The following is a 15288-nucleotide window of genomic DNA, read 5'->3' as shown; positions in this document are numbered from 1 at the left end:
CAGGTGAGGAGACTTTAAGGAAAATTATAGAAAGTAAAGTTGGCAAGCCATGAACATTAGGGTTGTCCTCTACACGGTTACCTCGTTCGTGAAGTCTAAAAAGAGATTTTTTTTTCCCGTGCCATCTTGCCATCTTTAGAGATGCTGTAGGAGCTGCAGTAGAATAAGTTTAAAACACGTGTCCGAAATTGTCAGGCGTTTTCTATGTGGGTCAGGATGAGGAAACGTAACCATAAAGGTTTTCAATCAAAGCTCTGTTTAACCACCGAAGAACCCAACATTTTTCAGCTCTGTCTTTGCTTGCTGTAATGCAGGCTACTGTGGAATCATGAGGGATGATGGCAGAAGTCTTCAGACAAAGTCCTTGGACGTTGTAAAAATCGTTGAAACTCAAAGATGGCAACAGACGAGGTTTTAACATGGTAGTTTTCTGATTAAACATCGCAATCTTGTCTCATCTCGTTGCATCTTTGATCTGAACTGGGATTAGAACTACAATTACCAGATGTCATGGAAGAAATGCTGCTTCTCCTACAATAAGTACATAGAAATGCATATAATATAGTGGCTCTTTAATAATTATGCTTGCTAGAGGTGCAAAAAACGCACTTTCAAAATGGCTCATTATCTTATCAGCTATAATGGCGGCAGAACAACTAGCCCTGAAGATGAATGCTACTAGGACTGTAGAGCTAAGAATAGGAGCGACTGACGTGACCTTAGCCAAGCCGATTACTCGAACCCTGCACTCAAAATATAGAGATGAAAGGGAAGCAAATGGGCCGAGATTTAATTCCACTGAAAAACACCACCTTCAGCTCTAATTTGGGCTATTGGTGCAAATGTGCGGGTGAGTTGAGGTTGGTTTCGTTTTATATATCCTGTATTTCGTCCCCTGCTCTGGTGCTCAGTTCTGGGATAACGTTTGAGCCTGCAGTGTGGCCATGTTCTTCGCTTAAATGGTAGGCTGTTGCGTTCAGCCGTTTTTGCTGGGCTGGTATCGTTCCTTCTTAAAATGCATATTACTACAACATATTTCTGCACTCACTAGTATATTTCTAAATGCCAATATGAAACATCGACACACGTTTAGTCTCCCCGGAAAATCGAATGCCAATCAATCACATTGATTCTGCCACTGGGCCTGTGCAAACTGGAATAGTTTGGCAAGCCAGTTAAATGTTGCAGTGAATATTTCACCAGGATCTTGGCAGTAATTATCACCGTTTTGCTCGTTTAATAATTGAGGCACTGGTCCTTTTTTTTTTTTGTTTTGTTTTAATAATTGATATGTGAGACATTGTTCCTCTACCTCCCCCTCCCCAATAAATAATGAACAGGTCCTGACCCTGTTCGGCAGTGGAATATTTGGACAGGCAAAGTCCCTATCATCATGACTGTTATTGATGATTTGTGACCTTGACACCCACACGCAAATACACCTGGGGAATAGGGTGGCTATGTCTGTCTTACAAACCATTAAATACACCGGTGAACACCGATACTAATGATGCAATAGCACAATGCAAAAAAAAAAAAAAAACGTGCTTGAAATTGACTTTATTCGGATTTGGACGATTTGATTTGGGCTTAGAATGCATTTTGATCGTTTCCCTTTTGGGACAGTCCCAACACATCCAGTCTGCCGTTTTGGGCAGCAGAAACATCACGAAATGCGCTTGAGGGATGTTGTGTTGCCGTGAGTGTGTGGTGTCATTTCAACCTTACTTCAGATCTGCATTTTCAGGAAAATTCAGTTCTATAAGCACGTAGGCTGATGGCAGATGATTTTGATCATTTATTTTCCTGCATTATTAAGTATGTAGCTCACAGTTGTGATGTAGCTAACTGGCTTCACAGGTCTTGGCCAGGAGCCCTGTAATAAAGGTAATAATAACCTCATTGTTACGCAGAGAAGGTTTCATAAGGACACAGCATTTACACATCTGTCTGTCTGTCTGTCTTTCTTTTCCAGAGCGCCAAGTTCTACCGCGTCACCACGGAGAACTACCACAAGGCTGCCGACGAGCTGAACGCCAAGTTCCGGTGAGTTCCGCGGCGGCGCTACGCCCGCGCGCTCCTGGGAGCGTCCGAAACGCTGCCTCCTCTGAGAGGGTCGCGTGAGCGTGGGGCTTCACGGGGGCGGGTGTGTGTGTGTGTGTGTGTGTGTCAGTTTACGCTTATTCAGGTAAGGACCGCCTTCTCTCTCCTCCTAAAAACGTGGGAAGGGTGTGCAGTGTGAGAACTGGTCGGAAGGTTTGAGAGAGTCTGACCTGGAATGGGGTCAGTCCTGGCGAACGCCCAAGCCTTACATACCCTGTCACTGCAGAGCATAGAAAAAAATTGTATTCCTTTGTTTTATGTGTATTCCTGATTATTTCCTCGGCTGTAATTTGCTAAAATGTTGGGTGTCAGTTCTCCAGCAGTGTCTCAGCTTCTGCCTGATTGATCGCTTTGGGGTCTGGACTCTGCTAGCTTTGCGGTACCAGCTTTTTGCCAGCTTTTTCTGTTTGAAAGTTGGCCCGTGTGGCGGTGTTTGGTGCTGGGGTTTCAGCCCAGAAATCCTCACTGTCAATAAGAAATGGCCGAAGTGTGGTGGTTCCAAAGTGTTTCGAGGTGACATGTTTATTTTATGAATTCATTTATTTATGAACCTTCTGTTCCCTGGCTTGTCTTCTGTTTGGAGTAGAGCAACACAAAACATCAGTAACACCGTACACTACCACATCCGCATCCAAATCATTTCTCCGATCTCATATAGCTGACTGTGTGCATGTGTGTGCACGCGTGTGTGTGTGTGCGTGCTTGTGTGTGTTAGAAAGCCAGGCAGGTTGTGGCTTCAGCAAAAGCTCCTTTTCCATGTTGTTCAGTTATCTCCTCATTGGCTTCTCGCACTGCACGCCTTTACAGTGGCAGGCTTTTGATTGTGTATCAGAGACGTACGAACGCAGTTTCAAAAGATCACTTCCCTCTGATCAGTTATCGTTTGAATACGAGTAAAACCTACACCACAGACAAGCGATTAGGAGAAGACTATCTACACGTCCCAGCTGTAGATCTGAAGTCAGTGTAAGTTAGGTGTGCCATCTCGTTTCTCATTCGACCGTCGGGGACCGCTTGCCAAATTTCGGTGAGGCGGCCGTTCGGCTTGCCGGGCGGGCGAGGGGTTTGGCAAGTGTCACTAACGGCCAGCGGAGGGTTTGGGGCGAAAGGCTTTGGCGCACGTTGATGATGTGTAGCGGCTTCAGGAGGCCGGGCGTGCCCGTGTCAGTTCCTGCCTCGTGCTCCACGCAGACGCCCCTGGTGTCTGTTCCTGCCTCGTGCTCCACGCAGACGCCCCTGGTGTGTGTGTGTGGATCTCCTAACGAGCTGAGCAGCCACAGCAGGGTTCTGGCTGAGTTTGAGAGAGCTCCAGGACACATTACAGCCCACAAAGCCTTTAAACTTTACTGCGCGTCGCCTGCAGCACACGTGACCAGCCTGCCGTGAGTCGGTGAAGGGGTTTTTTTTATTTTTTTTATTTTTGACATTTGGTGCCAAGAATTTGCCCTCAGAACTCGATGAAAGCACCGTGAACAACATGACTTGACCTTATCATGTGAGGGGAAGAGCCATCAGCCACATGCTTCTGGCTAAAGTGCACAGCGGCTAAAGTGTGAGAGTGTACCTTCAGCCTGTACAAGGCTGAATCCCAGAGACGTGTATCTAGCTCAAGTGCACAGCGGCTAAAGTGTTAGCGTACCTTCAGACTGTACAAGACTGAAACCCAGAGACATGTATATAGCTCAAGTGCACAGCAGCTGAAGTGTTAGCGTACCTTCAGTCCGTTACTCTGTACAAGGCCGTCACCGAGAGAGAGAGGGTTGCTTCTGTGGAAACGTTACGGTGGCGGACTGGGAGCTGAGAAGGGGGTGGAACCGAGGGCAAATTTCAGGAGTGGCCGGGGGCACGAAGATTGCATTAAAATATCATTAACATGACTCTTGTCTGTGCTAACATGGGCGTCGTTCTCTCTCTGCAGAAATGCCAAAAATCGATCGGCGGTCCCGGGGGGTTGGGCTTAAGACACCGGGCGCGCAACTGCATTAAAATTGAGTTAGCATGCCATTAGCGTGACACGACCCCGCGCGCTAACGCCGTGGCTCATGTGACGGGCGGCTGCATTACAAGGGTTCTGATTGGCTGATTGGATTACCCCGGCTGCATTACGAGCGCTCTGATTGGATTATGGCGGGGGGAGGAAGATTTGTCCGTCCGTTAACCGAACCGTCTACGTGGTCTGATGTTACAGGAAGAAGGCTCGCGGAGAGTGCGCTTTTAGGCTAATCGAGTTTCATGCGTGTATTGTGTGCCCTGTAATTGAAGGGGTGGGCGTTAGCATGTACCGTAATAGCAGTAGTTGTGTCTGCTCCCTTTGGATATTACAGCTACGGATAGATACCGCAGTGCCATGGGTAAGATGCTATCGCGCTTTAAAGATGGAAAGCAATAAATTAGATGTTTAGTCTTTGTGTCTCCAAAGTGCCATAAAGTTGAAACAGACACTGAGATGATAAAGGAAAATGGACTTCTTTGACAGATTGGACATGATCCGATGGCCCTAGTAAAAAAAAACTGCATTAGCGTAGTTGAGGGGGAAAAAACTACGCTTGTTCTGTTCAAAAGTTAGCCATTCCAACACGATTCATGTAAAAATGCTTTCTGTATCATCACTGTTGCCTTGTTCTGATGGTTAGACGTCAGCATTTATTGTTTGTTGCTGTATGAGGTCATTCTGTTTGAGGTGTGGGTACGGATGGTACCGTACCCTGTGAGATTACAAGCTGGGCTCACCGCAGTTGTCTTGGCCCCAAAATGGCGGACATTGCACCGTTTTGCTCCTAATTACGCTGCCCTTATTCCCCCGCCCCCTCCGTTTGCAAAACTTCTAAAAAAGGGGCGCTCGTGCGGACCCGCGCTCGGCCTTTCATCACGACGAGCCGCGGGCGGTAAAGCGCCGTGGTCTTCCTCGCCTCGTTACCGCTAACCCCGTCCGTTCGGCGCGGGCGCGTCGGCTTGTTTGAGCCGGTCCGGCCCCCCCGCCGTGCCGTGCCGTGTCGTGCGTAGGCCGGCGCGGCTGTTTTAATTGGCGCGGCCGACTGGCCCCGCTTTGGTCCAGCTCTGAATTCCTTTAAAGGTACAGACGAAGAGAGGAGGAGGAGGAGGAGGAGGAGGAGGAGCGGGCGGCGGCCTGCCGGCTTGAGTGCCGGTGGAGGTCAGCGGCGGGCAGTGTAGGGGGCGGGGCTTGGTCGGTCTCCCTGGAGTTCATGGATCTGCTTTAGCAGTTGGATTTCTGAACCATTTTTCACCCTCCCTCCCACCCCCCCAACCCAAACCCAAAACTGAACCGCATTGGATCATTTGTATTTATTTAGCCTTCTCAGACAGAAAGCCCTTCGGAGTGCGGGAGTTTTTCTCTCTCTCTCCGTGAGCCCCAGCCCTCCGCCAGGTCGTTTCATAATTCCATTATTCTGAAAGTGTCTGTAAACAATGACAAATAGACTTGCGGGTTATCAGGGGCAGGATTTGTGCTCACTTTGAAGCTCTGCCGAGAACATCAAACAGTTTTCTGGAAGATTGGACTGGAATTGCGTCACCGCGGAGACTAGGGCTTTCGGGGGGGGGGGGGGGGGGGAGATTTGGGGGATGCAGTGTAGCCTCTGAAAAGCATGAGATCTGTCTTTCTCTCTCAATCTCTCTTATTCTCTCTCTCTCTCTCTCCTGCTGTCTCTGTCTCTCTCCCTCTGTCTCTATCTTCCTCTCTCTCCCTCTGTCTCTCTCTCCCTGTCTCTCCCTCCCTCCTCCTATCTAGCCTTTTCCCCTCTCGCAACCTGCATCCTTCCATCCATCCATCTCTCCCTTCCCCCCTTTCCTAGCAAATCCCCCCTCCCTCCTTCACCTCTCTTTCGCTCCCGCTTCTCTCCATCCTGCTGCTCTCCGCTCTGCGTCCCTCCTTACCCGATTACCATCTCGTCCTCGCAGCCCATTCTGTCATGTGTCTCAGATTCTCCTCGGCCGTATGATTTATGAGCGGGTCCAGCGGTCCCGGTAGGACCAGCAGCCGTTACGGCACGTATGAAAGGGGCGTCAGGCACGTCAGCATGAAAGGGGGGACCCCCCCAACCCCCCGTCCGATACGTGCGGCGTTCAGCTGTGTGGAAGCCCGTTGCCGTGGAGCTGGCCATTGTTACCGTGACCCCAGGGTTCTGTGGCCTGGCCTCGTCTGCAGGCTAGATTTGTTATTTTTCTGTCTGTCACTGTGATGCAGGGCGCATAGACTGGTCTGGAGGTCTGGAGCCGGGGTGGGAAGAGGAAACTTTAAGCAGAAAAGACTGTTTTAAAGTAATAAAATGTCAGAGAGGTCTCAAATTGTGTACCGATTTTTGAAGGTGATTGTTATTCAGCAGCCGAACCACACACCCACACCCCAGGCTGGGGAGATTTTGTGTTCTGTAATTTGATGACCTTGAGAGAGGTCCCCCCCCCCCCCCACTCCCTCCCACCATCATCAGCATCGTTTATGCGTTTGCGTTTGTCTTTACTATTTCTTCTGGGAAAACAAAATTTGAATTATTGTTGCTGTTCCTGTATGACAAAAAAGAAGTTTTAAGAGTTTAGCGAAACGCAATAAATTCTGAATTTATATTTGTGAGACGTGTGAGCCTCGTCTGGGTTCTGCGGCGGTTTTAAGGCCTTATCCTGAGTCTCAAGGGCATGCTGGTACAGAGAGCCGAGCTTTGATTGACAGCGGCCGCGTTCGACGTGAATGCGAATACCTTCGCGGGGATGTCTCCCGCTCGGTCCGCGGTCTGAGCGAGACTCCGCAACCGCAACCGATTCTGTTTACGTGAGGTCATTCTTTCCCCAGGCCCTGAGATTTTTTGAGAGAGATCCCATGATTGTGTTTCATGCGCTGTTTGTTTCGGGGCTGACCGTTGTGTAAACCTGCGGTTCAGTCAGAAGACCGGACGCGGTCTGAAAGCCTCGCTCGTTTTTCAAAAGCTCTCGTTCGGAAGCGCGCGTTTCAGACGGAGCGCCCGAGCGGCTTTTCTGCGTTTGCGAGTCCCTCGGGGAGGTAAACTCGTTGTTTACAGACGCCGGCGGGCTCCGATTTCATGGGAACGGGAGGATTTCCAGAAAGCAGTTTGACCGGATTCGTGCAGCCCAGCTCCCCCGTGGGGATTTGGTCTGTTGCAGTGGTGCGGTGCAGTAACCCACCTCAGAGACGAGCAACATGAGAAGAGCCCCAGAGCCTCCCGGCTGCCTCCTGGACTCAGCGTCACCGTCCTCACGCTCTGCGAAACAGATACAGCCAGGAAAACCGTTTTTTTTCTTTCTTTTTTTTTTTTGTGCAGCAGATGTTCAAACATTGCTGCTTGAAAGACACCGGAGGGGTCCCGGTTTGAGTGTCCTTGGGCTTTGCGCGCCCTCTCCCTCTCTCTCCCGGGGAGATTATCTTGTGTGGGAGGGGGAGTGGAGCGTACCTTGTCCCCGGAGCTGATGGATCGTACCCGGGGCTGGCTGTCCGTGTGCTGGCTGCGACGGGCTGGCGTTTGTGAGTTTGGGCACGGGCCCCCCGGTCCACCAGCGCTGCTCTCGTCACAGCCGACGGGTCTCGGGGGAGGCGTGGCGCGTCGGTGCAGCGCGTCACTGGCATACGCGCCGCACCGCCCTGGCTGAGCCGCGCTGCAGTCCCGTCCCGGGCTGGGGGAACCGACGGCGAGAGAACGAGGGACCCAGAATCCGCCATCTGCTGAACGAAATGCCGCAGCGCGCGGCTCGTAAAGGGTTAACTCTTCCTTTAACTGTACAACGGTGCCCTCCCACCCCCACCCCCACACGCTGCGTGCGGCAGTCGGAGTTAATGTCGTATGACAGATGTTTTGGCACGCGCCTGCGACAACACTATTGTCCCTGTGAGGAGAGCAGTCCCGCCCGCTTCGTCCCCGCGGAAGGGAAAGCTGGAGTGCGCGAGATTTTAAACGCGAGACGAGTCCCTTTTTTCCCCCCTCAGACCCTCAGAGACGAAGGACAGCCGCCGTCGGCCGCCGCGCGCCCCTGATAACATCAACGCCCCCCCCCGCGCGCGGCGCTAGCGCGAGCGGTCTAAAAGCGCTAAGCGGCGGCCATTTTCCCCGAGGGTTCTGAAGAATAACGGGTGATAATAACGTCTCTGTTTAAAGGCACCAGAGCTCCTTAATGTCTGCTTAAGCAGGTTTTTTTATGCGTTTACATTTGGGTGTTTAGTGCACGCTTTCCCAGAGCGATGCCTGAGCATAGAGGCTTCGACGACCAGCGGAGCCAACGCCAGGTCGGCAGGGTTCTGGGCCAAAGTATTGATTAACACATATACCAGCAGCATTAAGCTGAGTGTCGTAGGACCTGCAAGAGAGAGCTGGGGAGTGTAATGATTTAAGCAGTGGCTAGGTGTGAGGGTGCAGTGTGGGATGTCACACTGGCAACCCACCCCCCCCCCCCCCCCCCATCCCTGCTGCTACCCTAAGCGGTGCCCCCCCCCCCCCCCCCCCCCAAACCTCTCTGACCCATGGACTATTATGGCTCAGCACAACTGCTCTAGCTCTCCTGTCACATACTTTGTGTGCCAGTTTATGAGGTGCTTACATTTTCACACTTTAAACTCAGATTATGCTCAGTATGCAGTTCCCCGCAGAGGGCCTCTGGGTGACTGATTGGCGATTGATTTGGTTTGCCGCAGAAGTGGGGCAGTAGGGCAGTGGGAATATCAGCCCCCTTTTTTTGGCAGCGTGCCCCCGCCCCCGCAGTGCACCGTGGGTAATGGAGCGGGACCCCGGGCCTCTGTTCTTCATACCCAAAATCAGAGCCAAATTTCTCACCTGGGAGGGCAAATCAAACACACCGCCTCGCTCCCCCCACCCCCCCATCCGAGGTTTAAAAACGCGCTCATAACTTCCTTCGGGTGGCGCGGGGAACACGGGGAGGGGCGGAAACGCCGGAGCCGCCGTTTCGGTCGCGTGCTGCGCGCCCTCGGCGCGCCGCGTAGCGTGATGCTATCCGCGCGGCGCGGGCTCTGTTGTTTCAGCGCGGCGGCGTGAGCTACAGCAGATCGAGGAGAGTCGTTTGAGCGCGCCGGCCCGGTACGAGTCGGGGCGCTCGGCTGGAGCCGCAGAACTGGCCCAGTGACGCTAGCTCCGTAGGAGCGGAAACGCTTGGTCTGGTGCCGCGGCTCGCTGGCTCGACGCAGACAAGATGGATGTTCCTGCTCCCGAACGCGCTCGAAAGTTTTTGGCGCAACCGAACTTATCGAAGTTAACGTACTGTAGTTTGCTGTAGCAGGGACAGATTCAGTACAGCGTAATATTTTTGTAAAGGTCAGTATGGTGAGGTAATGTTTTTCAGTCCAATTCAGTGTGTTTGGTGTTGTAGTAACTGTTAGGTATTGTTTGATAACATGCTAAATGTATGATGTATTGGTTCTTCCAGCACGGCAGTATTGGCTGATAAACGGTTTCATGTTTTTGCAGTAAACGGCATTGTGAGAATACGTTTCATGTGGTCTGAAGTTCTTGTGGCAGCCCTTGCTATTTTATTAGCATTAATAATCTTCATGATGTTTCCAGGGCTTTGCTGGGGTTTGTGTAGCAGGCTAACGCGGCTCATTTCTACCCCTCCCTCTCTGGCAGGCGCTACGAGATAAAGCCCGTCTGCGCTGACCTGCAGGGGCAGATCCTGAAGTGCTACCGGGAGAACACGAGCCAGACGCTGTCCTGCTCCAGGATCGCCTCGCTCTACCTGCAGTGCGTCAACGATGCCAAACAGGTGAGTGCGCCACTGCCTACACAATTGTTGGAGGGAGTGTACGAGTGTGGGAATGTGGGAGTGTGCAAGTGTACGAGTGTGGGCGTTTAGAAGTGCACGAGTGCACAAGTGTGCTAGTGCACAAGTATGCAAGTGTACAAGTGTGCGAGTGTGGGAGTGTGCACATGTATGAGTGGCACTCCCCTTCATCCAGCTGTCTGTTTCGGATGCAGAGGGCGATGCATTGTCGTTTTCCACCATGCCATTTGTTTTCCTTCCATTAACCAGAACCCCAAGCTGGACCAGCCCCAGCTATGGGCTGCACACATGTGAGTTACACAGCCTCGTGTCCTCTTACACATGTAGAGGCATTAGACGCATTAGCGCAGTGCAGTCTGTGTTTGTGTCTTTGTTGTGTGTAATTAAACGTACGTTCGTGGGCACGTGTGTGTGTGTGTGCGACTGTGTGTGTGACTGTGTGTGTGTATAGTGGAGGTGCACTCCAGTCACTTCACCAAGCCCTGGGTTTTGACCACAGACAGCCTGTGCGGGAAACTCATGTCTCCACGAACCCCCCCCCCCCCCGCCCGCCCCAGGCACCTCCAGGCCCTCTATAAATTACCAGCCCCGTGTGAAGGTCCATTTCCATAATGACTGCTGACACTGTCTGCCGTTGGTACTGCATAAGCCTGTGTTTAATGCAATAAGGAAAGGCTGGGCAGAGCAATCACCATACTTTTGTCTTTTTTATTTCTTTTTTTTATTTTTTTTTTTAATCCAAGTAATTTTAAAGCGCTTTGGCCTCGGTGCTTATGGTAATGGTACTGGGCAGAAGGGGTCCAGGGTATTGGTGGCTGTAGTTATTCTAATGCCGCTGTCACCTGAATATACAGTATGGCTCTCAAACCATATAGTATTTACATTCAGATGAGTATTTTTTATTAGATTTCTTTCCAATCGTACACTCTTCTGAGGAATCTACTCTGTTCTTCTCTCAGGGGTATTGGTGTAAAAACAGACTTTCATTACCTCATCTGAGTTGGATCCACTTGTTTTAAGACTGTACATCATGTAAATGCCGGTATGTTTTATTCATGGTCTCTGTGAAAGCCCACCTGTAATCTTGTTAATATTCTGGCATGCTTCTTTGCGAGCCATTATGTGCCCGTGAATTCAAAATCTCCCTTGATCCGCAAAACAGACAATACATGCAGCCGTAGAGTAATCTATTTTTTATTTTTTATTTATTTATTTTTTTATATCAGTTTCCTGCAATCAAAATACAGGGAGAGGGATTGTCCTCCGATAAAGATTTAAAAGCATGGACCGCTCCTGGAAACGACGCTTTGAGAGAGTCGAACAAGAGACGACCATTAAGATATGAAAGATGAGAGACAGACTAGTAAACAGTGAGAGAGATGTTACATCTTGATTATGAGGGATTCAAGGTGAGACCATATACATTATGAAGAGTGTATTGTGGAGATGTTAGATATTAGGAGAGAAATGTAAGAAAGATATAAGTTGAGAAACAAAATGGATATGCACACTCACTCACTGGTCACTTTGGAGGTACACCTGTCTAGTACCAGGTAGGACCCCCTTTTGTCTCAGGAACGCCCTAAATTATTGGTGGCGTGGATTCGACAAGCTGCTAGAAACATTCCTTAGGGATTTTGACCCATGTTGACTTGATTTGGCCACACATTCATGATGCAAACGTCTTATTCTTCCTCATCCCAAGAGGTGCTCTGTTGGATTGACATCTGGGTACTGTGCAGGCCATTGGAGTAAAATGAAGTTACTGGCATGTACATGGAACCAGCTTGGGATGCTGCAGGCTTTGCGACATGCTGCATTATCCTGCCGGAAGTGTCCATTTGGGAAAGGGGTAGACCCTGGCCTCCTGTTCATGGCTGACAGGGGTGGGGCCCACCGTGGTCTTCTGCTGCTGTGGCCCATCCTCGTGAAGGTTCAACACGTTGTGCGTTCAGAGATGCTCTTCTGCTCACCACTTTTGTAAACAGCTATTTGAGCATTTGTGGCCTTTCCGTTAGCTGGGATAAATGTGCCCGTTCTCGTCCGACCTCTATCATTAACAAGGTATTTTCGGCCACAGAACTGCCACTTACTGGATGTTTTTTTTTTCTTTTTTTTTTTTTTGCCTTTTCTGTAAACACTAGAGACCGTAGTGCGTGAAAATCGCGAGAGGACAGCTGTTTCCGAGATGCTGGAACCACAACGTCTGGCACCAACAATCATGCCAGTAATACTTTGGTCGAACAAAAAAACTGAACCTCAGGTGTATTTTATAGTGGCGTGTGTGCGTGTCTGAGTGCGCATGTGTGTGCACGTGTGTGTGCGTATTTGTGTGTGGAGATAGAAGTGAGTTATATGGAGAGAAATTTTAAAAATATACCATCTATGAGATGGATGTTACTGATGAGTTATGACATGAGGAGAGATGTGAGGCATGGGGGATAGAAGGAAAAAAACTGCTAGAGATGTTAATTTATGAGGAGTGAGATGTCACCAATTATAACCAATTGAGAGATTGCAAAATACTGAGAGAAAAGGGGTACAAAAGAGACAGCAGTTTGGGCAGGAACACCGGTTCTCTCATCCGGAGCGTGAGTCTCGTGACAGTAATTACAGCTAATTTATTATCGGAGTGACGAGATAACATTCAGACCCGACGCAGAACTTTCCCTTTCTCTTTCGGCGCTTTGCGAAGCCCCGGAGCGGCGGAGGTGAAGCCGATTTAAAACCCCGGGCAGATAAAAAATAAAAACTCCCTCTTTCCGCTTTCCCCGCCTTATTTATCACGCGAGGCGCAGGTGCCCCAAAAGAAGAACGCGGGCGGGCGTTTGCCACCGCCTATCTGGGCCATCGATCAGTCAGTCAGGTTCTGCTAAACAGGGTCCACAGGGTCACTTATCTTACCTCTGATCGCGTCGCTGAAAACGCAGGACGAGGAGAGGGAAAACATTTCCTTTTTGGAAAGCGGGAAATGCGAAGTCGCCATCGAATGCCGCTTTTTTTTTTTTTTTTCTGGTGGAATTATTATCGTCATCACCGGAGGTAACCGACAGGACATCTGTGGCCCAGGTAATTAACTGCATGCTTCCTGTGCGTTGCCTTTGGAAATTTAGCCTGATGCGGCCAATTCGTCATCATTAGAATGCGAAGGTAATAGATTTATCATTGACGTGATTTTTTTTTTTTTTTAATTACAATTAGCCCAAATTAACTGTTTTTTTAATTTAACCCAGTCGTCTTAGTCAGGTGAAATGGGAGCCTAAGGATTCTAGGAAAGTGTTCATCTTGAGTGTGTCGTTGATAAAGGCTTGCTTCAAGTGTCACTTCCTGCTTCGGTTTCTGTGTTTTTAAATGTGACATGAACCGCGTTCCTGCAAGACTCCCTCTGGAGCTCCTCAAGGTACACGCAAGGGGACGCCAGCAGGGTCCCGTTTATTTCAAACCTGTGACCGTGGTCACGGTCAAACGGTTTCTTAGTAGTGCTTCTGTGGTCAGTGTCAGCGTTGTATAAGGAGTTCTGTCATCCTTTGGCTCTTTGCGTATCTCTCCACTAAGGGTTTTTATGAGGCACGTGTGGTCATTCAGTTTTGCTTGCTTGTGATGGCTGCCCAAGTTGTGGAACACTGGGTCCATCTCAGTGAGGCTGAATTCAATGTTGAGGTTGCAAATGAAGTCTTGTCTAGGAGGGAAGATGGTGTATGAAAATAATGATAGCAGACTCATTTCCATTTTTTATGTGCTGTCTTTCCATCATTCCCCACCTCTCATTCTCCCTCCGCCTCCCCCTCTCACTCATTTCACATTTTTCCCTTATATTATGCCCCTTCTACTGCATCCTCCCCATCCCAGTGCTAAGCATTCTGGGAGTTGTGTTCCCTGATATCAAATGCAATTGCATATATCTATATTATATGAACAGGGAGGCAGGTTTGCCTTAGTGACCGTGCTTGCGTACAGAGCGCACTCTGCCCCCTTCTCCTCCTCACTCACTCACTCGCTTCTTCTCTCACACCATCCATGTTCTTTCTGCTTTTTTCTTTTTTTTTTCTCTCCAGAACAAGATGAGGACGGGAGGCTAACGTCCCGTGCCGCAGCGAAGTAGCCGTGTTTTTGTGTTGTCTACGGCGATACGGACCCGGAGGTGAAGAATCATGTCCAGAGACACAACCGACCCAGGAGAACACACCAGGAGAACACACCAGAGACTCAGACCGCAGCAGCCGGAGAGAGGGGGGATCCACTCTCCAACCGTTCCTACAGCACCTGGACGGAATAGGTTCACTACCCACTGGTTCCTGAATACCTCTCCTTACATCGCCAGGAGGGAATAGGTTCACTACCGAACTGTTTCTGAATGCCTCTCCTTACATCGCCAGGAGGGAATAGGTTCACTACCGAATTGTTTCTGAATGCCTCTCCTTGCATCACAAGGAGGGAATAGGTTTACTACCCATTGGTTCACGTCTACCTCTGCCTACCTCCCCAGGAGGGAATAGGTTCACTACCCATTGCTGGTCCCTGTCTACCTCTCCCCAAGTCACAAGATGGTTTGTAGGTTCACTTCCTACTCTTCTCAGTCTACCTCTCCCTACTCCGCAAGATGGTTCCAGGGTTCACTGCCACCACACAGGAGACCAGCACCGCAACAGGAAGAGCTGCTCCGCGAGACATCTGGGATCAGACCCCCCTACCTCTGTGGTCTGGCCCCAGTGTTCAGAGAGCAGCTGCACGTTTAAAACGAATCACACGGATCTGGCCCGCCGCCGCCCGCCCGCCCGCCACAGCGCCTCCCGACCGGGTCGTGCGCATGCTCAGCTTCGCTCCCTCGCCACGCGTCGACAGTAAAAAAACAAAAAAGTGCGTTCTCCCGCCCGTTTCCCTTCCCGCTAACGTGACCGCCCCCCGCGTCCTTCCGGACATTTCTCCCTTCATCTCGCTCTCCGTACGCGCGTAGAGTCCAAAGGCGCCGCTGCTTGCTTTTGTTTTGGTCTGCACGAGTCTCATCACGTCTGCCGCACCAGGAAAATAATGAAAATAAATAATGAAGATGCTGTAATTGTCGCCGATCATGTCCTGTCAATAATACACTTGCTGCACATGCACCAGTCTCTGAGTGCCTGTTGTTTTTATTGTGGGTGGGTTGGGGGGGGGGGGTGTGCGCTTGTGTGTGTGTGTGTCTGTTGGGGTATCTGTGGGGGTGTCTGTGTGCGCCCCGTGTGTGTGTGCATGTGTGTGCGGGAAAGTCTGTGTTTGGGTGTGTATGTGCGTGTCTGTGGGGGGTGTGTGTGTGCGTGTGCATCTGTGGGGGTGCGTGTGTGTGTGCATGTGAGTGTAAATTCTCTCCAGAGGGCCTCTCCTCATCTCCTGTGTCTGTGCTGAAGCAGACCTTACAGATCCTAAAACTGAGAGGGGCAAAGTGTGTCCCTCCCTTGG

At 50.3% G+C, this 15288-nt stretch overlaps 1 protein-coding gene across 1 annotated transcript in view; it reads left to right on the top strand.

Annotated features, from left to right (window-relative positions):
• chchd3a (coiled-coil-helix-coiled-coil-helix domain containing 3a) overlaps positions 1-14963 on the top strand; it is a 78850-nt gene extending 63887 nt beyond the window's left edge. The window contains exons 7-9 of the mRNA XM_035426178.1: positions 1976-2046; positions 9702-9837; positions 13911-14963. Of these exons, the coding sequence (XP_035282069.1) occupies positions 1976-2046; positions 9702-9837; positions 13911-13934 (231 nt within the window). The 3' untranslated portion in view covers positions 13935-14963. The remainder of the gene's footprint in view (positions 1-1975; positions 2047-9701; positions 9838-13910) is intronic.
• The last annotated feature ends 325 nt before the right edge of the window (positions 14964-15288 follow it).

This window comes from Anguilla anguilla, chromosome 7 (assembly GCF_013347855.1).
Source record: "Anguilla anguilla isolate fAngAng1 chromosome 7, fAngAng1.pri, whole genome shotgun sequence".
NCBI lineage: Eukaryota > Metazoa > Chordata > Actinopteri > Anguilliformes > Anguillidae > Anguilla > Anguilla anguilla.
Note: the sequence above shows the minus strand (reverse complement) of the source record. Positions and strands in the feature narration are given on the sequence as shown.